Source organism: Chamaea fasciata, unplaced genomic scaffold (genome assembly GCF_029207755.1).
Source record: "Chamaea fasciata isolate MVZ Bird 193981 ecotype frontalis unplaced genomic scaffold, bChaFas1.0.hap1 SCAF_3, whole genome shotgun sequence".
Taxonomy (NCBI): Eukaryota; Metazoa; Chordata; class Aves; order Passeriformes; family Sylviidae; genus Chamaea; species Chamaea fasciata.
The window spans coordinates 89451684-89472361 of NW_027094088.1; the positions used below are offsets into that span (position 1 = coordinate 89451684).

The 20678-nt window shown below is 36.5% G+C and overlaps 1 protein-coding gene across 9 annotated transcripts in view; it reads left to right on the plus strand.

The window, feature by feature from the left end:
* The window catches only part of DST (dystonin), a 289675-nt gene that overhangs the window by 243653 nt on the left and 25344 nt on the right, over positions 1-20678 (plus strand). For all 9 annotated transcript variants that reach the window (XM_066179759.1, XM_066179751.1, XM_066179753.1 and 6 more), the window contains 13 exons: positions 1481-1712; positions 2061-2287; positions 2963-3085; positions 3850-3951; positions 5847-5948; positions 6825-6998; positions 7796-7951; positions 10135-10332; positions 10824-10952; positions 13785-13955; positions 15276-15431; positions 15651-15857; positions 17528-17647. In XM_066179759.1, the coding sequence (XP_066035856.1) occupies positions 1481-1712; positions 2061-2287; positions 2963-3085; positions 3850-3951; positions 5847-5948; positions 6825-6998; positions 7796-7951; positions 10135-10332; positions 10824-10952; positions 13785-13955; positions 15276-15431; positions 15651-15857; positions 17528-17647 (2097 nt within the window). The remainder of the gene's footprint in view (positions 1-1480; positions 1713-2060; positions 2288-2962; positions 3086-3849; positions 3952-5846; positions 5949-6824; positions 6999-7795; positions 7952-10134; positions 10333-10823; positions 10953-13784; positions 13956-15275; positions 15432-15650; positions 15858-17527; positions 17648-20678) is intronic.

The window sequence follows — 20678 nt, forward strand, 5'->3', positions numbered from 1 at the left end:
ATATGCAGATGGCAAAGCAAAGCATACTAATGCCCACAGAATGTAATTTTACATAATCTTTTTTTTTATGAAGATATGTGAATATATATTGTCAGATCTCTGTACTATGATGTCTATGTCAATGTTTGTCTAGACAGTCCTGGAAGAATAATTATTTAACTCTTCAGGTTTGAAATTATATTAAATTGCACTGTGTATCAAAGGAAGGACATAATGTATGAAGCTAGAATGAGAGGTTGTAATGACTTGCATTTTCTTCTTTCAAGTTCAAAAAGACTTGGTCTTTTTTGTTAAAGTTAAGTACAAGGAGGCCCACTGAAAGCACTGACAACTTAAAAATGTAATATATGTCCTAAAATTAGACCCAAATATTGTCAAATTAATTTCAGTTTTTATCACTTTTGTAAGGTTTTGTTGCCTCAATCAGTTTCTCAGAAGTCTTGAGTGTGGGAAGGCTTCTTTTCTTTCAGGACACATTTTGTTGGCTTGTATGATATTCTTTCTGCCAAAGAAACTGAGGCCCATAATGTTGCTCACGGAGTCAGATTTGAAGTGAGTGGTAGGGTGGGAAAAAGTAATTATGTTTATATTGCTTGTGTATAGTCCCTCGAATAGAAAGAATGTAGCTATTCGTTCACATAAGGTTATCTTGTTCTGCTGTGTTTTTTCTAGCATCTTTTCCAAGTGTTGTCGGGAGTGCTTTTTGTAGGTCCTGGAGAGTCATTAAATGCACCCACGATTTAATGATTTCTTTAATTTGAAAGGGGCATGGTGGTGTGGGGTATTTAGGAATCTCTGTGAATCCAAAAGCATATATATAATAAAGGCTAACTTTGGACCTATCCCAAAGGCTGAACTGCTTTAACACAGCTGTAATTGAGTTTCTGAGCACCTACCTGGGCTCAGTCAAACATGGAAGGGTATAGTATATACACTGTTGCAGAAAGCAACATACCTTTATTGCACTAGCCAGCACCACCTGGCCACTAACAAATGTCTTTTTGTATGACCTTACATATAAAGCCTTAATCAGAGGTTGTGTATCAGCATGTTGTTCCTAACAAGAAAATGTATGTTTTTAATAGTAAAGTACTTATCTTTCTAAAATGATGAAGTCAGAAAGCCATGGCTCTCTAAAGCTACAAACTACATGAGTTTCTCAGGACTAAATGTAAGTGGATTCTGCCATATGTATAGTACCCTCAGAAGGAGTGTCTCAGGACTGAACCTATACTTAATAGAAAAATTCTTGAATTTGAGAGAACCTACCATTTTGCAGGGTTAATTATAATTTAGATATTAAAAAGCCTAGAGGGAGGTATTGCAATTTGCACATATATGTATGTTGGATAGAGATGTAAAATACCTTTCCCCAAGATAATTTCAGATGCCATTTTTTAGTTGGTTGTTTAGGTTTTTTGGGGTATTTTTTAATTCTAATTTCTTTGCCATTTCCCTCTGTCCTGTACCACCCTCCTAGTTCCATGACAAGATAGATCCAACTCTCGAGAGCCTGAAACGCATCGTTGAACGTCTGAGGCAGCCACCGTCGATCTCGGCAGAGGTTGAGAAGATAAAAGAGCAGATCAGTGAAAATAAGAATGTGTCGGTGGATCTGGAAAAGCTTCAGCCCGTGTATGAGACACTTAAACTGAGAGGGGAGGAAATGATTGCTCGCTCAGAAGGTGCTGATAAGGACATGTCTGCTAAAGGTAATAGACTGAGAAGACTTTCATGTAGTGGAAATGCACTAAACTGCAGCGTATAAAATTCTTCATTTCTGGTGACCTCTAATCAGGGGAATGTTCTCCTGGAGAAACTGCTTAAGATTTATAAAAACAAAGCAATCGTTTAAAATAATTCATTGTGGATATGACCTTCATTTTATTTTTAAAGGCCATCGTGTTTGTTTCCACTTAACATTATGAGGACTGCTGCAAAGAAATATTTTAGAGTCTAAATTTTAAAATGTACACATATGTTTCTGCTGTAGAACTTCAGAGAGATTTATGACCCAGAATTGTTTGCCAAGGTAGTAATCTAGTTCTTTTGTTGTTTAGCTGTTCAAGATAAACTAGACCAAATGGTCCTAATTTGGGAAGACATCCAGACCCTGACTGAGGAAAGAGAGGCCAAGCTGTTGGATGTAATGGAACTAGCTGAAAAGTTTTGGTGTGATCATATGGCTCTTGTAGCTACTATTAAAGATACTCAGGACTTCATTCGAGAACTGGAGGGACCTGGAGTTGACCCATCTGTAGTGAAGCAACAGCAAGAAGCTGCAGAGGTCAGTAGAAAGTATTTTCTTGACTTGCAGTACTTTATTTATGGTGTGCAGAGGAGAATATATTATTTTGCAAAGACGAAGAGGGATAATTGTGTAGAAATTTACAATAATGGTATCTCAAGAGTCTACAGTTAATAATATGTATCAGTGCTTAATTGCAATGAGCATGCAATTTGTGCTTGTCATTACATTTCCTTATTTGTTTGTAGATATGTGTATAATAACTATCTCACTGAGACTTTTAAAAGTTATACATGCTTGAGATTCCTCAAGTAGTACGTAACATCTAAATGAAAGGTGGACAAATGTATTATGCTCTGTGTATTATCCTCTAAGCCTGTGATTATTTACACTGATAGTCAAGTGTTTGAAGGTTGAATGATAACCTCTGACAGGGAAGGCACTCTGATTAAAGAAATCTAATTTAAAACTTCCTGTTTATTTTTTCCATCTCATGCAAAATGGTATCATAAACCATTGTTACAATTTAGACTGATGTCAGCTGATTTCATCTGATACTGCAAAGGGATGCTTATTTTTTAAGCATCCAGTTGTAAGTCCAAGTGACTTGAAAGAAAACAAAGGTGGAATCCTGCTGTGTTCTATCTTGAAAGCAAATTGTACATAGGTTATTAAATTTAGTATCAGCATTGTTGACTTTTTTTCTCTTTGTAGGCTGCTAAAGAAGAAATTGATGGACTTCAAGAAGAACTAGAAGCAGTTGTGAGCCTTGGCTCTGAGCTGAGAGCTGCTTGTGGAGAGCCTGACAAACCTATTGTCAACAAGAGTATAGATGAGGTATGGGAAATGCAGATGCTGAGGTCTGCTATGTGATAGCTTGTTCAACTGAAATTGGTATGTCCCCCACGACCCCAACAAATTTTGAAAATAAAAATGTGGCAAAAGTGAGACACCACTGAAGACTTTGTGGTAAAATAAGATTTGCCTTTTGAGTGATTGAATCTTAGATTAGATTGGAATGTACACACTGGTTTATTTCATGTACACCATCAATGTACACCAGTGATTTATGTTTAAAATTTTTGTAGAAGACAGATTTATTTTAAATACTAACCAATTAATATTGTAGGTGACTATTTCTTGCAATAGTAATGCTAGAATAAATTTTGGATATGTATTTTTCATGTCAAGTGAGACATCTTAACTGAGACTATCCTGTTTGGATGACTATAAAGTACTTTTTGCTTCTCCAGTGTTCAGCAATGTATTATTCTTTTAAGCTATTTTTATTATGGTGATTCAACTCCAAACAATTTAGTAGTATTTCCTCTATTAACAGTAATATCTCTGTTAATAAAAAATATTCAATCAGTTTTGAAGTTTAAAGCTTTTATAATCCGGAACCTCTACTGAATTCTGAAGGAAACTAGTTATGCAGTGATAGGGAGGACAAGAGTGTTAATATGGAATAAATGTGAACTAGTCGTCTTTAGTTTGTTTGTATTATTGATCCGTGAAGAGGTCGTAAAAGCACATATATATGTGCTATATATAGCAGTGAAATTCTTTTATCTATTGGAGTAAATTGTGCTTACTTGCAGCTGAATTCTGCCTGGGATGCATTAAACAAAACATGGAAAGAACGTGTGGATAAGCTTGGGGAAGCTATGCAGGCAGCTGTTCAGTACCAAGATGGACTACAGGTAGGATGATGTGATATACCTAAATACCTAACCCAACCTAACCCAACCTTGAGTCAGTGGGATTTTATGTGGTTGTAGTAAAAAGGGTCTTGTGAAGAGGCAGGTGACAAGTAATGCACTTTGGTTGTAGTGACTATTTTCTTCAATAGGCAGGGGTTTTTTTCTCAGGATTGGTTGGGGTTGGTTTGTTGGGATTTTTTTTTTTTTTTTGCACTAAAGAATATGTATGTTGGGTTGTTTTCTTTATGTCCATATATTGCACTATGTTTAGATTCAAAATTAATGTCCCTTTGTTTGTTGATAAGAGCAAGTGTTTTATGGCAGCACACAGTTGTAGCAGTTCTGCTCACATTTTCTTGTGATAGTCAAGCACTTGAATTTTATTCCACCTTATTTATAAGTAAAACTTTTGAGTATTTTAAGCAAAAATATTATTAACACAATGTTGCTAAACTGTTATGCTTAGTATCATTTATCCTATCACAATACTTTAGAAGATTATTTCCTTTTTTAAATCTATAGGCAAATATTCCAATGGTTTTAAGATATCTTTTGCGTTGTGCTTTCTAGAACTGATGAAATTTTAAAAAAGGAAATATCGTACGTTAGAGGACCTTTAAAGGTCTCTTCCAACACAACCTATCCTTTGAAACTATGATCTTTTCTCAGATGTGCTGTTGGGTTTTTTGTAGTTGTTTGTTGGGTTGGTTTGGTTTGTTTGTTTTTTCCTTGGTGGAATTACTGTCTTCCCTGGTTCATTAAATCTTTAGAACTGGAATTTCACATGACTGTGAGGGCAGTTACTTCTGTATTTGGTGCAGATCAAGCAGCAGACCACTCCTTTAATAATAATGCAATATGCCCTTTTTGCAGTGCACCATCACTATGGATTTTTCTCTGGGTTCTCCTGTGCAGAGCTTGATTACATAGTTCGAATCATTACTATTTGGTTTAAGTGCTTTCTATTTCCTGTAGCTGTACCTGGCACATCCTACAAGCTTGGTACTTTGTGAAAGAACTGTATTTAAGTGCTGTCTAACACTCATTTGAATAGACAATATGAAAAATATTATGGACAGATTATTAACTGCAGCTGTTTCACCCTCTTGAGCAGTTTGGGCATAGTTCTCCTTTTCTCAGGGAGCCATGTAGCAGTGGGAAACTCCAAAAAGTTGTCCTAAGCATTTCTCCTTAATAGTATCTCCACAGATAACAGGCAAGTGGAAAAGCACCTACTTGGAGCTGTTTTTCCCCTTGTGCAATTACTCAGATTGATGCAGATGTTCTTAATCCATGTAGAGTATTCTTGAGGTTCTGCATTGTATTGGGACCCAAAGGAATACCCACAAAACATCAGAACTGGAAAGACATAATTTATTTTTTATTTTTTCTAAAGTGATTCTGCATTATCCTGTAGAGATTCATTCTAGCTCAGTTATGGTCCCTCATTGCTTAGTATGTACTGAATGGGTAGTTCCATATTCCTTGCACAAATAGCTTTCTTCAAAAGAAGTTTGTTTGTAATCCTCATTTAAGGTGTGTTATCCACCACCTTCCATTTTCACTCCAAACAACTGTAGAAAAGAGTTTGTCTTGTATTTGCCTTTCAGAGGATTAATAAAAATTGCAGATTTTACACAAGAAGTAGATTGCTACTCAGCATGAATAATTCTGGCAGAATCTTGCAGAATTTACACTCCTGTAACTGTTACACAGATATTTATTCTATCGTATTACCAAGAAACACAGATGTTGCTGGGAAAACTGTTTTCTTTGAAAAAGCACAGCAATATGTTCTCTGGAAAAAAGAAAAGTTCTGATATTTTACTTAATACAACTTTCAAAAATAACAGCATTTCTCTGCTCACACTTAAATATCATACTGTGATTTTCAGGCATTATTTGACTGGGTTGACATTGCTGGCAGCAAGTTAGCATCTATGTCCCCAGTTGGAACAGATCTGGAGACAGTGAAGCAGCAAACAGAGGAACTTAAGGTATGACCCAGCAATTTATTTCCTTTATGTTTCCATTTGTCTGTATTTTTCTGTGTTGTTTAGTATTTTTTGAGAGTTAAATGCAATTTTCATTTTCAGTTTTTACTAAAGAAGAATTTGCATGCAAATTTTAAAATATTTCCTTGCAAACTTTTCATTTTAAAGTGCACTTACTTTATAAATCTATTCCAAATTTTGGCAAGGCTATATTTTATTTTTTGTGATAGCCCAAACATAGTTGTAGTATCATTCATTCTCTTTCAAAAGCTATAAAGTTACTGTGTGCAGGATTCTTCTGGTATGCCCTTCATGTTTTCTGGTTTCTAACATGGGCAGTTTCCTTGAGATTCTGAGAGAATGTCTCAAGAGCTTTTCTTCTGCCATTAGAGCCTTTATGTAAATGCTTACACAGATCATGACACTCCCAATACATAAGTAAGGTCAAAATCAGAATTCCAGTCTAACTTAGAAACCTGTCTTCATGGATCTGTACTTGTGACTGAATATGCTCCTGATGTTGGGATGCTGTTATGCCAGATGATCAGAGAAAGTTCTTGGTTTTGTTGCTCTCTTGTGGATTTTTTTTTAGCTGTGGGCAGGTTGTTTCATGTATTTTATGATGTAACTTCAAATGAATCATGACTTTACACAGTCCAGAACATCTGTACACAGGATGCATTCAGACTGTTGCACCAGTTGTGTGTTAAAGAGGGTGTTCTACTAAAGAAAATTTGCTTTCACTTCCTTTCAAGAATCATTCCATTTGAAGTTTAAAGCATTATCACAATCACAAGACCTAGAACATAGAATCATTCAATGATTCTATAATCATTACTTGTGTTTCATTTATTTCTATTCTTTTTCTATTTACCATAGCAATTTAAGACAGAAGCTTATCAGCAGCAGATAGAAATGGAAAGACTGAACCATCAGGCAGAACTATTGCTAAAGAAGGCAACACAAGAGAGTGACAAGCACACTGTTCAAGACCCTCTCTCAGAGCTCAGACTGTTGTGGGACAGCCTAGAAGACAAAATCATAAGTAGACAGGTAAATATTCTTGGAGGTGGAGGCTTTATTCATGACTTAGATTTTTGTGAAAAACTCTTTGTAATGTATAATGCTTATATTAATTTACACATTCCTTTTAGTTTGGAAGCTAAAAAACCTATATAGAATAGGATTTGAATGGTACGATACGTTGAATTTTTAAAACATTTTTAAACCTTTTAAAATTTTCTGTCAGTAATGTTGAATGATTATTATTTCATTTTGGTTATTTGATGGTGTCTTAAGTAGCAGTTGAAAACATGTTTATATGTGCAAAAGTAATAGTAGCTGCTGTACTGAACAACTGAATAAAACCCCGTTGACTTAATATTAAACTATTTCAGTGTTATTTCTTTAAATTATCATGCTGAGAGATGTGAAAGAATCCTTTAAAGTGCATTATGTTTTCTAAACTGAATCATTTCATGACAAAGAAAAGGTTTTAAATAGATCATGCACTGTTGGAGTCCTATAAATTGCATTTTTATTGAAAATATGTTTTAAGTGATAAAAAGCTACTGATAAATCTGATGAAAAAGCCCTCAATCTTAACTCTGTTCTGGTTGTATGGCTTCTTCCAAGGCCAGGAATTTGAGCCTGGAATGCAAGGCTTTACAAAGGAATTGCTAACTCAGCTGTAGTTACAAAGCATTGCCTATATTGGGTAGCTGTTTCTCCCTGGTTTTTATTCTGTTTTATGCATGGACTCTGCTCTGGATTATGGTGACTAATGGTAATGTAAGACAATTCAATTGCACTGTGAAACGATTTTATTGTTAATTTTATTTTTACTGTAGCACAAGCTGGAAGGTGCCTTGTTAGCCTTGGGGCAGTTCCAGCATGCCCTGGATGAGTTACTGGCATGGCTGACACATACAGAAGACTTGCTGAATGAACAGAAACCCGTGGGTGGAGACCCCAAGGCTATTGAAATTGAACTTGCCAAACATCACGTATGTAATTATAATCAATATTAACTGAAATGTTCTTTTGATATTTATCTTATGGATGAGTCTTTTATTAGTTAAACTTCCCATTTGATAAATAATTCTCTACATATACTTTCAAGATGCAGATTATAGCTGCAATGAAGGCTTGGAATAAATAATATCTTTCCTCTTACTCCTCCACATTCCTTCCTTTCTTGCAAATGCCATGCAAGTGGCAAGGATTTTAGCCAAAAATAAACAGCTTACCCTAGTCTCCACATCTAATCACCTGTCTTTGACCTAAGGAACTCAAAAGTTTACTGAATGTGCTACTCTCCCTGAAGCAACAAACTCCTTGATTAGTTCTGTTTAAGCCAGGTCTTACAAACTGCATGACTCTTGCACATCTTTGGTTTTTTCTTCCCTTTCAGAAAATAGTGATTTGTTCTGAATTCTGCAAAATTGTGTGTCAGTTGGGTTCAGCTGAGATGGAAAATGCTTCTCAAAAAGCAAATTCCCATCTTTTTCTCTGTGTTACTTACAATGTAGGGTTAAGGGGGTTTTGTTTGCTTGTATTTAGTATTTTTACTGATCATTGTTATTTTGGAGCCCATGGAAGAACACTTCTGCTATCCCTTTATTTTTAGAACATGTCCTAGGAGTAAGATTTTCCCTGCCTCTGTGTGTAACTCTGTGCTCTTCAGCACAATGTGTTCTTTCTAGGTTGAAGATTGCAATCTAACCTTGTAATTCCTCTCCATTTAAATCTGCCATTTAATTTTTGGCCTGCATATGATGTAAAAAGTACTCAGAGTCCATTTTGGATTTTGAGAGATTTGATTGAAATTGACAGTACACAGATAATTAAGGTATTTTCATTGTCCGTGTTAATGCAGCTATGCAGCTTCTGAAGGCTTTTGGGTGGTCAGTTGGAACTTGAACAGAATACACTATCTACATACCCTATGTGACTGTTATAAACAGACCCTTTTAAAACAAAGTAAATCAAATTACAAAAACAGGTTCTGCTCCATGAACCTTTTATATTCTTATTGAACGGAAGTGTTTTACTAGTGAAGAAGCATCGAGACATCATTTGTGTCTGTGCTGAAGGAGTTCAGCAAACACATGAATGAATCTACTTCCTTTTCATAACACAGAGTTTATAGGTTAGAAAGTTCACACAGTAGTGCATCCTGTGGTAGCCTGTGAAAACATCCACCTCTTGAATAACTTTGGAAAAAATAGACCTTGTTCGTAGTGATTCTCAGCAGGAAGGAAGGGGTAAGATGCATCTGCTTCTGTGAATACCTTTTTTCACCCCGTTAGGAAAATAAAAAATCTGGTTCTTAGCTTAGAAGAACTAAAGCAAATGTGATGTGTGTTTTATATTCAAGGTCTGCCTGTGGCTTGCTATTTTGTATTGTGCTCCATTTAGTTTATTTTTAAGTTCCTTTTTATTTAGCTTAATATTTTTTGCATATGGTAGCCCTTTTTATGGAGGTGAGTTTGAGTCAGACCCCATGGAAGACAGCAATCATGAACTTGAATTTCTTAGATAGGATTTACCATTCTCTTCCCAACCATTTTGTGTATTTCTTTTTCTGTTGTATATTAAAACTTTTCTTGCCCTTCCCCCCATCCTTCTGAAAGCAGCATTTTTTTTCCCAAATGTACATTTTGCTTTTTATGGTTTTCACTGTGGTTGGTGATAAGAGGTTTTCCAGCAGATGGAGGAGGTCTTTTGGTGTTAGTACTACAACCATCCCCCAGCTTTTAGCACAGGTCAAGTGTCCTGGTAGCCTGACATAATGTGAAAGGAGCTGTAGCTGTGAAATGCACGAGGCATTGTGGCAGTTGGGTTGTTCTATAGCACAGCAGGCACATGGTATTCAAAGAAAAATCCTGTTAAAGGAAAGTACACAATAAATATAAAAAGTGAAGAAATAATTATTCCGTAGCACTACTAGAAACCTTTAATAATTTAAGAAATATATGCTTTCAGAAGGAATATATTATTTTTTCCAAGATAAAAAAATAAACTTCAGTACTTTGTCAGAATGGTTTGTTACTGCTTTTGATGGAAGAGGTCTTAGTTATTAGCTTTGATTTTTGATACCTGTGCTGATGTTAAACTGCTGTCTTGTCCTTGGACTACAACTGCCTTCAGTAACTTACTGATTTGCCATGCTGTGTTACAATTGTAGGTGCTACAGAATGATGTTTTTGCTCATCAGTCTACGGTGGAAGCTGTTAAAAAAGCAGGAAATGATCTGATTGAATCAAGTGCTGTTGAAGAAGCAAGTAATTTACGGAGCAAGTTGGAACTCCTGAATCAGCGCTGGCAGAAGTTGTTGGAAAAAACAGAACAAAGGAAACAGCAGCTGGATAGTGCCTTGATCCAGGTGAACAGGAAATGATCAAATACAGAGATAACTCAGAAGAAGTGTCTTTTTACATGAAATACACAGATACATGTATTAGAAGTTGGCCTAAATCAAAATCATGATGCAGATGCTCCTGAATTTGGAGAAAGTTGGAATCCAGCTGTATCTTCCACAGCTGGACACTGTCCCTTAGTGCTGATATAAGACTTCAGCTTTTGGTCTACATGTTTGTAAAGGGTGAAGTTGCTGTATAGGTGTATTATTCTGGAAAAACATTTGGTCTCACAGTAATTTTGACTGCTTTCATGATTTGTATGTTTTTTGTTCTTATCCTTTAGATTGAATTGAGCTAGTTTGTTTGCTTTTTCCTTTTTTGCTTCTTCTTCTTTAATTTCCTTTGATTATTACAAATATCTGATTAAACCAGTTGCCAATGTGCTTATGTATCTGAGCTGGTATTAGAGTGGAGAACATTTCAGTTATCTCTAAAATGATGTGGTATAATTTAGGCTCAAGGTTTCCATGGTGAAGTTGAGGATCTGCAGCAATGGCTGACAGACACTGAACGTCAGCTGTTGGCATCAAAACCTGTTGGAGGCTTACCAGAAACAGCAAGAGAGCAGCTTAATGCACATATGGTAAGTATCAGTATTAGAATGCTTTGCAAATTGCATTTCAGGACTAACTATCTTTTAAGAGTGTTTTTGGTAAATACAGAGTGTGCTCTATATATCACAATGTCTGTACACAGTGTCTTAAAGAAATTTAATAGCCTTCAAAATAACACTGTTATTTACAGTGTAGTTTATAGCCTGTTGGGACATGACCAAAACTGAACCATTATTAGTGTTGAGACAAATAAAACAACTTACACATCTTTACAAAAGGTGTTTGCAGATATATCAGTGGTTCCTATTCTTTTTCCTTCTGACCCCAAAACTAAATTTTTGATTTTTCTGAAGTTTGAAGATGAACCTAAAAATGACCCACACTCACTGAACCTTGACTTAAGAGATTTGATCCTTTATTCATTATCTAACCAAAGCTGACAGTAAAGTCATCATTAGCATAGAAATAAGGAGGACTAATGGCTTGTAGAGGCTGTGCTTTAGTTAGAAATGGAAAGCTGACCAGGATGTCTGAATTATTCCCATTCTTTCTCTTTAAGAAACCTTCTGTGGATTTCTCTGCTCACATAGAACCATAGAGTTTAAGAAAAGACACTTAAACTTGATCTTTTACCTCTAAGGATGGTGGTTCTTACAGCTCCATTAGTGTAAAATCATGATGTGTTATTAGGCCAGGATATAAACCCCAACCTGGTGATCTAAACCTCTGAATTCCTGGCTCAGTTACTGACTGAACTGTCCTTGAATGGGAATATGCCTGACCTGATACTAGCAGTTAGAATGCTGCATCGTCATAATGTTAAAAATCAAAATTTTTTTTTTTGAATGATGCTAAAAATCATTGCTTAGAAACATGGGACACTTATTTTTCCTTTGTTTTTGTCCTCAAAAATTTGCCAGTATCTGTAATTCATAGTGAAACTAATGTACAGTTTTAAAATAAGTTAAGACAGGAAACTAGATCCAAACATAAATAATCCTGTGGTTTTTAATCCCTATAATCCTTTACTTTTTGTCATAAAGGAAAAACAAAAAAGGGAAAAAAGAGGTGTTGGGTTTTTTCTCCTCCTGTGAGAGTCGACTGTAATCATGGCTGCCTGAAAGTCAGTGGCAGTCTTTCCTTTTCTCATTCTTAGATCAAGACACAAAAATTTTCCATGGACGGCTTCAGGATTTTCTCTTAGTACATTCTTTGCTATGCAAATTTTCTGCACCTGCAATGTTTACAGATTGATTAGGTAAAGGGCCTTTAAATTCAATGTTATAGTTGGAACAAGTCTGACTGTCCCCAGTAGTATGCATTCTAGATGTACAATCCCTCCCTAACGCTACATGTAACAGTTTAACAGGATGTTACTATCCTGGTGGCCATCTGCAGGCATTGACTTAGTACCAATCCTTAAAACATAGAACTTGATTTCCTTTTGGTTAAACCTTAGTGCACATGTGCAGATATGTGTTGATTATCTCTCTTTATTTATTTGTTTTTTTCTGAAGTGTTGAGGCCACTTGTCATGTTGTCTACTACATTCCAAATTCAAACTTGGCTCTTAGTGTTACCAACTGTGTTTATTACTGATGTGAAACTGAAGGAGAAAGTTTTGCACTACATTTTGGTTTGTTCCTCTTTGGAAATAATGTTATGAGCCATGTTCTTGAGTATAAGGCCTGTTTCTATGGATACGAATAAAAGATATAAATAAATGAACCTCAACCATAATTGGTTCACAAACGGAGTTGAGTTGGGCTGCATTTCCAGTTGAAGCAGCTCCAGGAAAACAGAAGATATGAAGAGACATTGCAGGATACCAGTAGGAAAGGGGCTTAAAAAGACACCTTTTTAGCTGTCCCAGTGCTGCTCAGACCATCCCTCTCCTTTTCTTAAAACAATCACTGTTTTCAGTTTCTTCTTGAAGTAGTAGGAGGAAGCAGACTAGGGGACACCACTTTCCATAGTCCTCAGAAAGAAAACAAAGCTTTCTGTTGTGTCAAAATCTTAAGCTCATGAATGAATCTGCTTCTTGCTTTGCCCTCCTACATGGCCAGGTACGGCCCTGTATACAGTATCTCTTAACCCCCCCAAAAAAGTTTGGTTTGGGCTCTTGTCCTGAGAATCAGAGGAAAAAGTTCTTTTCTTCTAATTTGCAAGCCACTTATTCCTCATCTCTTTGTGAAGATGTTCCTCATTTGTGAGTCTACAGCAACTTTGTTGGTACATTTTGATTTGTCTGTTGCCAATACTGACCATGTCTTTTTGAGTCAGAGGGATGCATGGGAGCTCCCAGAATTTTGCCAGCTTACCTTTAACATGATTTAAAAAGCATCCTTATCAGAATAGTTAACAGGTAAAACATGTGGTTACCATTATTATTACAGCTTTCTTTAAATGTCTGAAATGTCTTCAGTGCTCGTGCCTAGCAAGTGAAGGAGGATAAAGACAATGTTCCATAAACCAGCCCTCCCAAACTGTCCCACCCACTTTTGAAGGGTATTGGATAGGCCTGGGCTTTCAGCACTCTGTATAACGCTGACACTTCTTGTGTTTTGGCTACAGACGGACTTTAAACCAACCAAGTTGTAGCAACTCTTCTTCAATAAGTGCATAGTACTTACTTTGCCAATCTCTGAATCTCAGAGAAGACATTGACAGACAATACTAGTTTTCGTTTCCTGAGGAACTGGGTCCCTCGTTTTCTCATTTTGCTTTTTATGATTACATGTGTTTCCTTTATTAGTTTTAATCATACCTGCTAAACGCTGGGGGAGGAATAAATATTATCCTGGTATTTGTAAAGAGTGTTGAATTTCTACCTTATTATTTCTGGTCCTTTCTTTATTTAGGAACTTTGTGCTGCCTTTGAGGCCAAAGAAGAGACATACAAGTGTCTAATGCAGAAAGGCCAGCAGATGCTTGCAAGATGCCCAGAGTCTGCTGAAACAAACGTTGAGCAGGACATAAATAACTTAAAAGAAAAATGGGAGTCCGTGCAAACAAAACTCAGTGAAAGAAAAGTATGTGTTTTTACATAAAAGTAGAAGTGTAAATCATGCATTTAAGTGTGTTAATGATCAGTGCTTTTATGAATGTATTATTGCCTGCTTTTTACATTTAAAATCATTTGTAGAGACTGGCATAATTCAGTAATACTTTTAGAAAGTACTGGGGAAAACAGGATTCAAGAAGTTAGTTATCCATAATGGGGGAGAAGTATGGTGAGAATGGCACAAGTCTGTTCCATAGAACAAGACTTGTTCTAAGACTGATACTGCTAATGCTCATTTGGTAGGACTAGGGGTTTTCTGGGGTTTATTGCAGTAATAATAGACATGAAAGACTGAATGATCCTCCAAGTTTACCTCTTCCTCGGTACAGAATTGCTGTGTTAATTTTCCTAGTTTTTAGTCATTTTTTCTTAAAATCCCCAAACACTTGGCCTTTTGCCATTTACTTCAAGTGACTACCTTCTGTTCTAAAAGATCAATAGCATGATTTCACTGATATGCAACAGACATTTTCTTGTTATTAATTTCACGTGGCTTTCATTCCTTCACGAAGTATAGTCCACTTGTTCTAACTCAATCAAATAAAAATAATACCCATGATTGCAAACAGAGAAACTCTGTACAGCCCTGGTAAGTGTAAAGCACAAACTCACAACTTAGCTGTATTTTATCGTTACAATGCAGTTGTCTCTTAAGGCAATAATAAAGTAAAAATGACAAACTAATTAATACCCAAAAGGAGCACCTTCTTGCAGGAAGCTGTAGGGTTGGAATGCTTAGTGAGGTCAGCTGTGCAAATGTTTGAAAATCTGTGACTGCTGTCTCATCAACGAAATTCTGTATCCCAAATTAGTTTTTGTTCAGGCAACCAAAATGACATTTGGGCTGTATTAAAAAGAAGTGCTCTAGGAGAAGTTATTCTTCATTAAGTGCAAGAGAATAAATACGATGACCTACTTGAGGCTCTTCTGAGTGCACTACCACCTTAGAATTCTGATACTCTGCTGTTAAACTTGATAAATCCAAATGTCCCATTTGGATTAAGTAGTAGGAAATATGTTCTTATGTGGAAAAATTTATCTTGATACTAGGTGCTATATTTTCTATTCATCTGTTATACATAATTTTGTTGTTAGCTCCTGTAATCCATCTCCTTGAATATGCTCAAATATAGGCTGTTATTTTAAAACTCAGAAACTTTGAGTTGGAAAAGTGTTTTGAAATGGTAAAGTAAAATGGTTTACTCCAAAGTGCTGAACTAAAATGGTTTCCTTGGCTGAAGCCGCTGCACAATATCAGCCACTAATGAAGTATGACCTGTCTTTACAGACCAAACTGGAAGAAGCCCTCAATTTAGCAATGGAGTTCCACAACTCACTTCAAGATTTCATCAACTGGCTTACTCAGGCTGAGCAGACTCTAACTGCAGCTTCTCGGCCAAGTCTTATCTTGGACACTGTCTTATTTCAAATTGATGAACACAAGGTATGTAAAGAAACAGATGTGTAATGTTTTTCTCCCACTCTGTGGAGATACTGTAACAATGTCCAAATGAACCCTATAATGCTGGCACTCAGAGAAATGTTTCATTTGTTTTAAAATTGTATTTTATACTCTTTCTCACTACATCATTCTTTATCAGACTGGGTTTTTTCAGTGTTTACCCAACACAGTATTCAGTAATTTTTACCCATTTTTTCCAAGGTTTTTGCCACAGAAGTGAACTCTCATCGGGATCAGATCATAGAGCTGGACAAAACGGGAACCCATTTGAAATATTTCAGCCAGAAACAGGACGTTGTCCTTATTAAGAATCTGCTGATTAGTGTACAGAGTCGATGGGAAAAAGTAGTCCAACGCTTAGTTGAAAGGGGAAGAGCTTTGGATGATGCAAGAAAAAGAGCCAAACAGGTAATGGGACAACAGCTGTTATACAGCTCTTTGAACTTAGATGTAATTGCATCCAGATTGTTGGAGAATATGATGCTTTAAAGCACTCACAAAGCAAGCCTGCGTTTAGTGTAACAGACAGTGTTGAGTTAGTGGAGCGATTTCTGTGATTCAATCCCAGAGCACTTCATTTGGGAGGTGAAAGCATTATTTTCAACCCAAGCAGTGACTTCTGTCTGCAGTACAGGATAGTCTGAAAAAAGAAAGTTAGAGTGTCGATTCCAGATGTGTATTAGTGCCATCTGTCTTCAAAAAGAAGTTTCATAATCAACCCTGTATATTTTAAAGGTTGTCATTAACCCTTTTCACTAATCTGTGGGAGTATTCTTTGGTATTTTCTTCTTGGGTCTGTGTTGTGTCCTGATTATACTCAACACTTATCACTCAATCTTCTGTTAGTTATTAGACCAATATCTTCTATGTGATAAGATATCTCAATTTTTTTCCTTATGAACTGGTAGAGGTTGGTAGCAGGGGCTGTTTGCAGAGTTTTCTTTAGTTGGGAGCATCTGTGTTTTTTTCCTTAGGTACATGTTACCCTCGCCGAGGAAAATAAATGATAAGATGCAGAATGTGTGAGAGGAGTGTAACCTGTTTAAATATCAACAGGAAGTTCTAGCTTCTTTCTGTTCAAGGGGACATGATCATTCAAGATTTGATGTTCACAGCTAAACCACGTTCCAATGTTCACCACTACCACTAGTCAGTTCAAGAAGTTCTCTGGGCAATGAATTAGCCCATAAGCCCAATCCCATGTTTCTTATTTTCCAGCAGTTTCTCTTGTGCATTCACACACACAGCAGTTCTGCAATGAGATGGATTTCGTCTCAATATGCATTTACAAAGCTGAATACAGTGTTACTAAGATGACAACTGTGTGTGTGGAGTGTGGAAGGAGCACTGAAGGCTACTGGTGTCAAGGCCCCAAGGCCTAGTCAGCAGCCCTGAAAAGCCCTAAAGTGTCTTAGATGCCTTGAAAGGTTTCTGAACTAGTTTCTTGTGCTTCCATGTGTAGGTAGGCCAGGCAAGAAGAATTTTCAAGAGAGAAATGACCAGCTTAGAAAAATCAAAACCCAGACAGATGGCACTTTGTGAAAGCTAGTTGAATCTTTACTTTTTCCCTGCTTCCTTTCCTGAAGTGCTTTTTTCTTTGAAACAGGAAGGAAGATCAAAAATGTGCTCCTTGCTCCTAAGGATAGCATTTGATATAACGGGAGCTTTTATGAGTGTTACAGGGAACATCCATCACCCAGACAGAAGTTTTCCCCAGTGATTTACTGCCATGGTCCCCTATAAGCAATAGCTGAGCCCCGTTCTTTCTGTATTTACTCTCCGTTACTAAAACTGTAGGACTCCAAATAACCAACACTTCAACAGATATTACCAATGTGTCTCTGACAGATACATATGATGTGTGCACATCATGGATGTTAAAGGTTGTTAACTCACTTGGGGAAGGGAGAAGAAATACAATGGGTGCATGGCTAGACCAGTTCTGTTTAAGATACCAGGGAGAAAAAAACACATCAAATTTTGTCAAAGTTTGCCAGTCTTGGTTGGGGTTTAGTGCTTTTGGACTGCCTCATGAGCCAGTGAATTTTATAGTCCATGCAAATCTGACTTTCCTTTAGTTCCATGAAGCCTGGCATAAACTTATGGAATGGCTGGAAGAGTCGGAGAGATCTCTGGACTCAGATCTTGAAATTGCAAATGACCCTGACAAAATCAAGATGCAGCTTGCACAGCATAAGGTGAGTCATGACATCTAAATGCCCAGTGAAATGTAGGTAAGTCTTTCAGCCTTGTCCTGTTCCATCAACAAAGCAAGTAGATTTGTGGCCTCACTGCAATGGGGTGTTTATTCACATCAAATTAAATGATGGTGTTTTAACAAGGTGTGAATAAAAAGAACTTTTCACAGTACCTGATATGTGGGGTAATGGTTAAAAAGGAAGAGAAAAGAATAATGCAGCACCATGGAAACTTTAAAAAACAGATTAATACTATGTCAGAATAGGGATCTCTGAAGAGGCTTTCTTTAAGTTCTTAAACCAAAAATTTACTGTCCACTTAAATGGTTGAGATTTTTCTTTTAATACAGCAGGACAACTTCAAAAGTGAAAAATAATCAAGTATTTTGATTAGCAGTTGCTTTTTATGTCAAGTGGAAATATTAATGAAATCCCCCAGAAAACAATATGACAGTATTAGAGCAAATACTGCTCACATTTTTCTCTTTATTAGATTCAAAATTCTGAAACTATCTTTACAGAAATTCAGCTGTGGATATGTAAAAATATCTCTCATTCACTTGGCTTTTCAAATGGTAATGTTAATGTAAAGCTCTGTAATTCCATCAGACACAGAGCAAAAGCAGAGACAGAAGTAGTCTTTACCTCATTTTGACTTCTGTAAAATGCCTTGAATAATATATTATTGAGGATCAAGTGGATGAGTGGTAGAATCTTCAGAGATATGATTATGTCTTAAGATTTCTCTTGGGGCAGTTTCATCAAACACTAGGATATAGAATGATCATTCAGTTTTCCACATTTTGGCATATATTTACTTTTTATGTCAGCTTTATTTTCTTCATTTACTACTATTTTTTTCATATTCTACAGTATCCTGAGAGGTTTACATATCTAATTTTTCTTCTTGCTGTAGCTTCTGGTGATTGCTTTTACCTCTGACAAATTTTGTCCTGTATATTAATGACTTCATCAGTCTGCCTTATTTTTTTATCATCTCTCAGGCTGCATGATGTGTTGTTTATCAACCAGGAAAACATTCTCCTTTAATATAGTGAGAGCTGGCAGTTGGTCAAGCAAAAATAGTTTTACCTGTGTCTGCTCTTAAAACCTTTAGATAAAACCTACATTAACATTCTATTATGCCAGCTTATTCAGTTTGTTTTGGGATTGCTGCTGTTGCCAGAATTTGTAGTCAGTGATCTGAACTTCAAGGCAAGGGGGAATCTTACTGTTACCATAGTCTGAGTCTTACTAATCTTCTAATCCTTTCACTCCTCTGTTTTCTTTACATATTCAAATTCCTCACCAGTATGGTCAGCACTGTGACTTCGCCTTGTGGTTTTCAGGACTCTCTACCTGTATTCTCATCCCATCCTCAGAAATGTTAAACCTGATATATATACCTATAGTAGTTGGTCACGAGACCAAACTTCCTCAAATGGACTGGCAGACTCATCACTTCTGTCACTTATATCTTTTCTTTAGCTTCTTTCATGTAAAAAGCCTGCAGAGCATTACTTCTTGAGTTGCTTGAATCTCATTAAGGAAGGGGATGAAATTGGTGCAGGAACATAAGGATTGAAACTGGTGATCAGGAGAAAAAAAAGATGAATGTGTGTGAGAGAGGGAGTTCGGTGAACTTTGTGACTTTAAACTTCAAACACCACCCTCTCAAGAAATCAACTCAATTGTTTTTTTAATGAGTTGTCAAACCTCCCAACACTGCAATGTCCTTCCTTGTATTTTGAGTCTTTTCCTTCCACTCCCACATATACCCCACGTCTGTCTTTGTCTTTTCTGTCCAGCCTTGAAGGTTTCCTTGCTCCGTTTTAAGAATTTTGCTATCCCAAATGAATGTGTGCTGTAAGAAATAATCTGGACCCGCTCTTTGCCAGTTCTTACTGCCAAAAAAAAGTCCCTGAAAAAGAAAAGCCAAGATAATATATTTTCTTTCTCACTCATATCTAGCATGTTGCCAGGGACTTTTGGGGGTTATTCATGGTCTGTTTATTGGAATTTTTTTTCTCATTTTTAGGAGTCGGGGATGGAAAAACCCGCACTAGGTCACCCAGTCCATTTCTGTGCTAATGCTGAGTGTTCTTACAGTACATTTGTATGAGCCTGGCTAATTTTATCTGTACGTGCCCATCTTCCTTAGAAGGAAGGTATCTAGCTGAACAAAATCTCAGTAATTAACTTACCTATCTGTTCCTGGCAGCTTAAACCAAAATCTACTCTCAGTTATACCTGAAGTCAAATGAAAGTAGATATGGTTCAGTCTCAGGGAATGAACTAACTGCAGCCCTTTGGCATCTCTAAATCCGTTTTTCCCGTATGATCTTTCTGTGGCAGCAATTGAATTGTGTATCCTTGTGCAAGCCTAGTAACATTGTTTGCGTAGTGTTAAGTAGTTAACAAAACCCATCAAAAAAAGAGACACATAGACATATTATTTGTATTGAAGGAACTGTTCAATTCAAAAGAAACTGGTTATTTTGAAAATTGTATTTATTTTTACTGTAGTCCTAGCTTGACAATTATGTTTTTTCTTAAAGTTTTCCTTGTTTTATATGAGGGAAATGAAAGAATAGTAAGGAAATACTAAATCACGAAACAAATGTTGCTTTTTTTGGTAACAAAAAGAGGAAAATATTTGATCCTGTATATAAGGATTTTCTAAAGCAAACTTGCAGTTTTTGTTGTTTTTTTCTTTTTTTTCAACTGATATCCTGCTAGCAATTCATGTAGGTGTAAAATAAAACATTTCAAGCATTGCTGAAATTTAAAAGCTGTCTTCTTGGGCTGGTGCTGTCTTTTGGCAGTGTTCCTTTAATTATTTACTCTGACAGTCAGTTAATTCCTGTGTCGTCTCACATGAACTGTGTTTCTTGTGCTCTTCTGTGCCTGTGAAAAGCTTGCAGAGGATGTGTGCAAAAGGAGCTGGCAGAGCTGGCAGGCAGACTCTGTCACTGTTATTGTCCAAAGTTCTGGGGCACAGAAACCTGCTTGTGATTTTTACTTCTAGCAC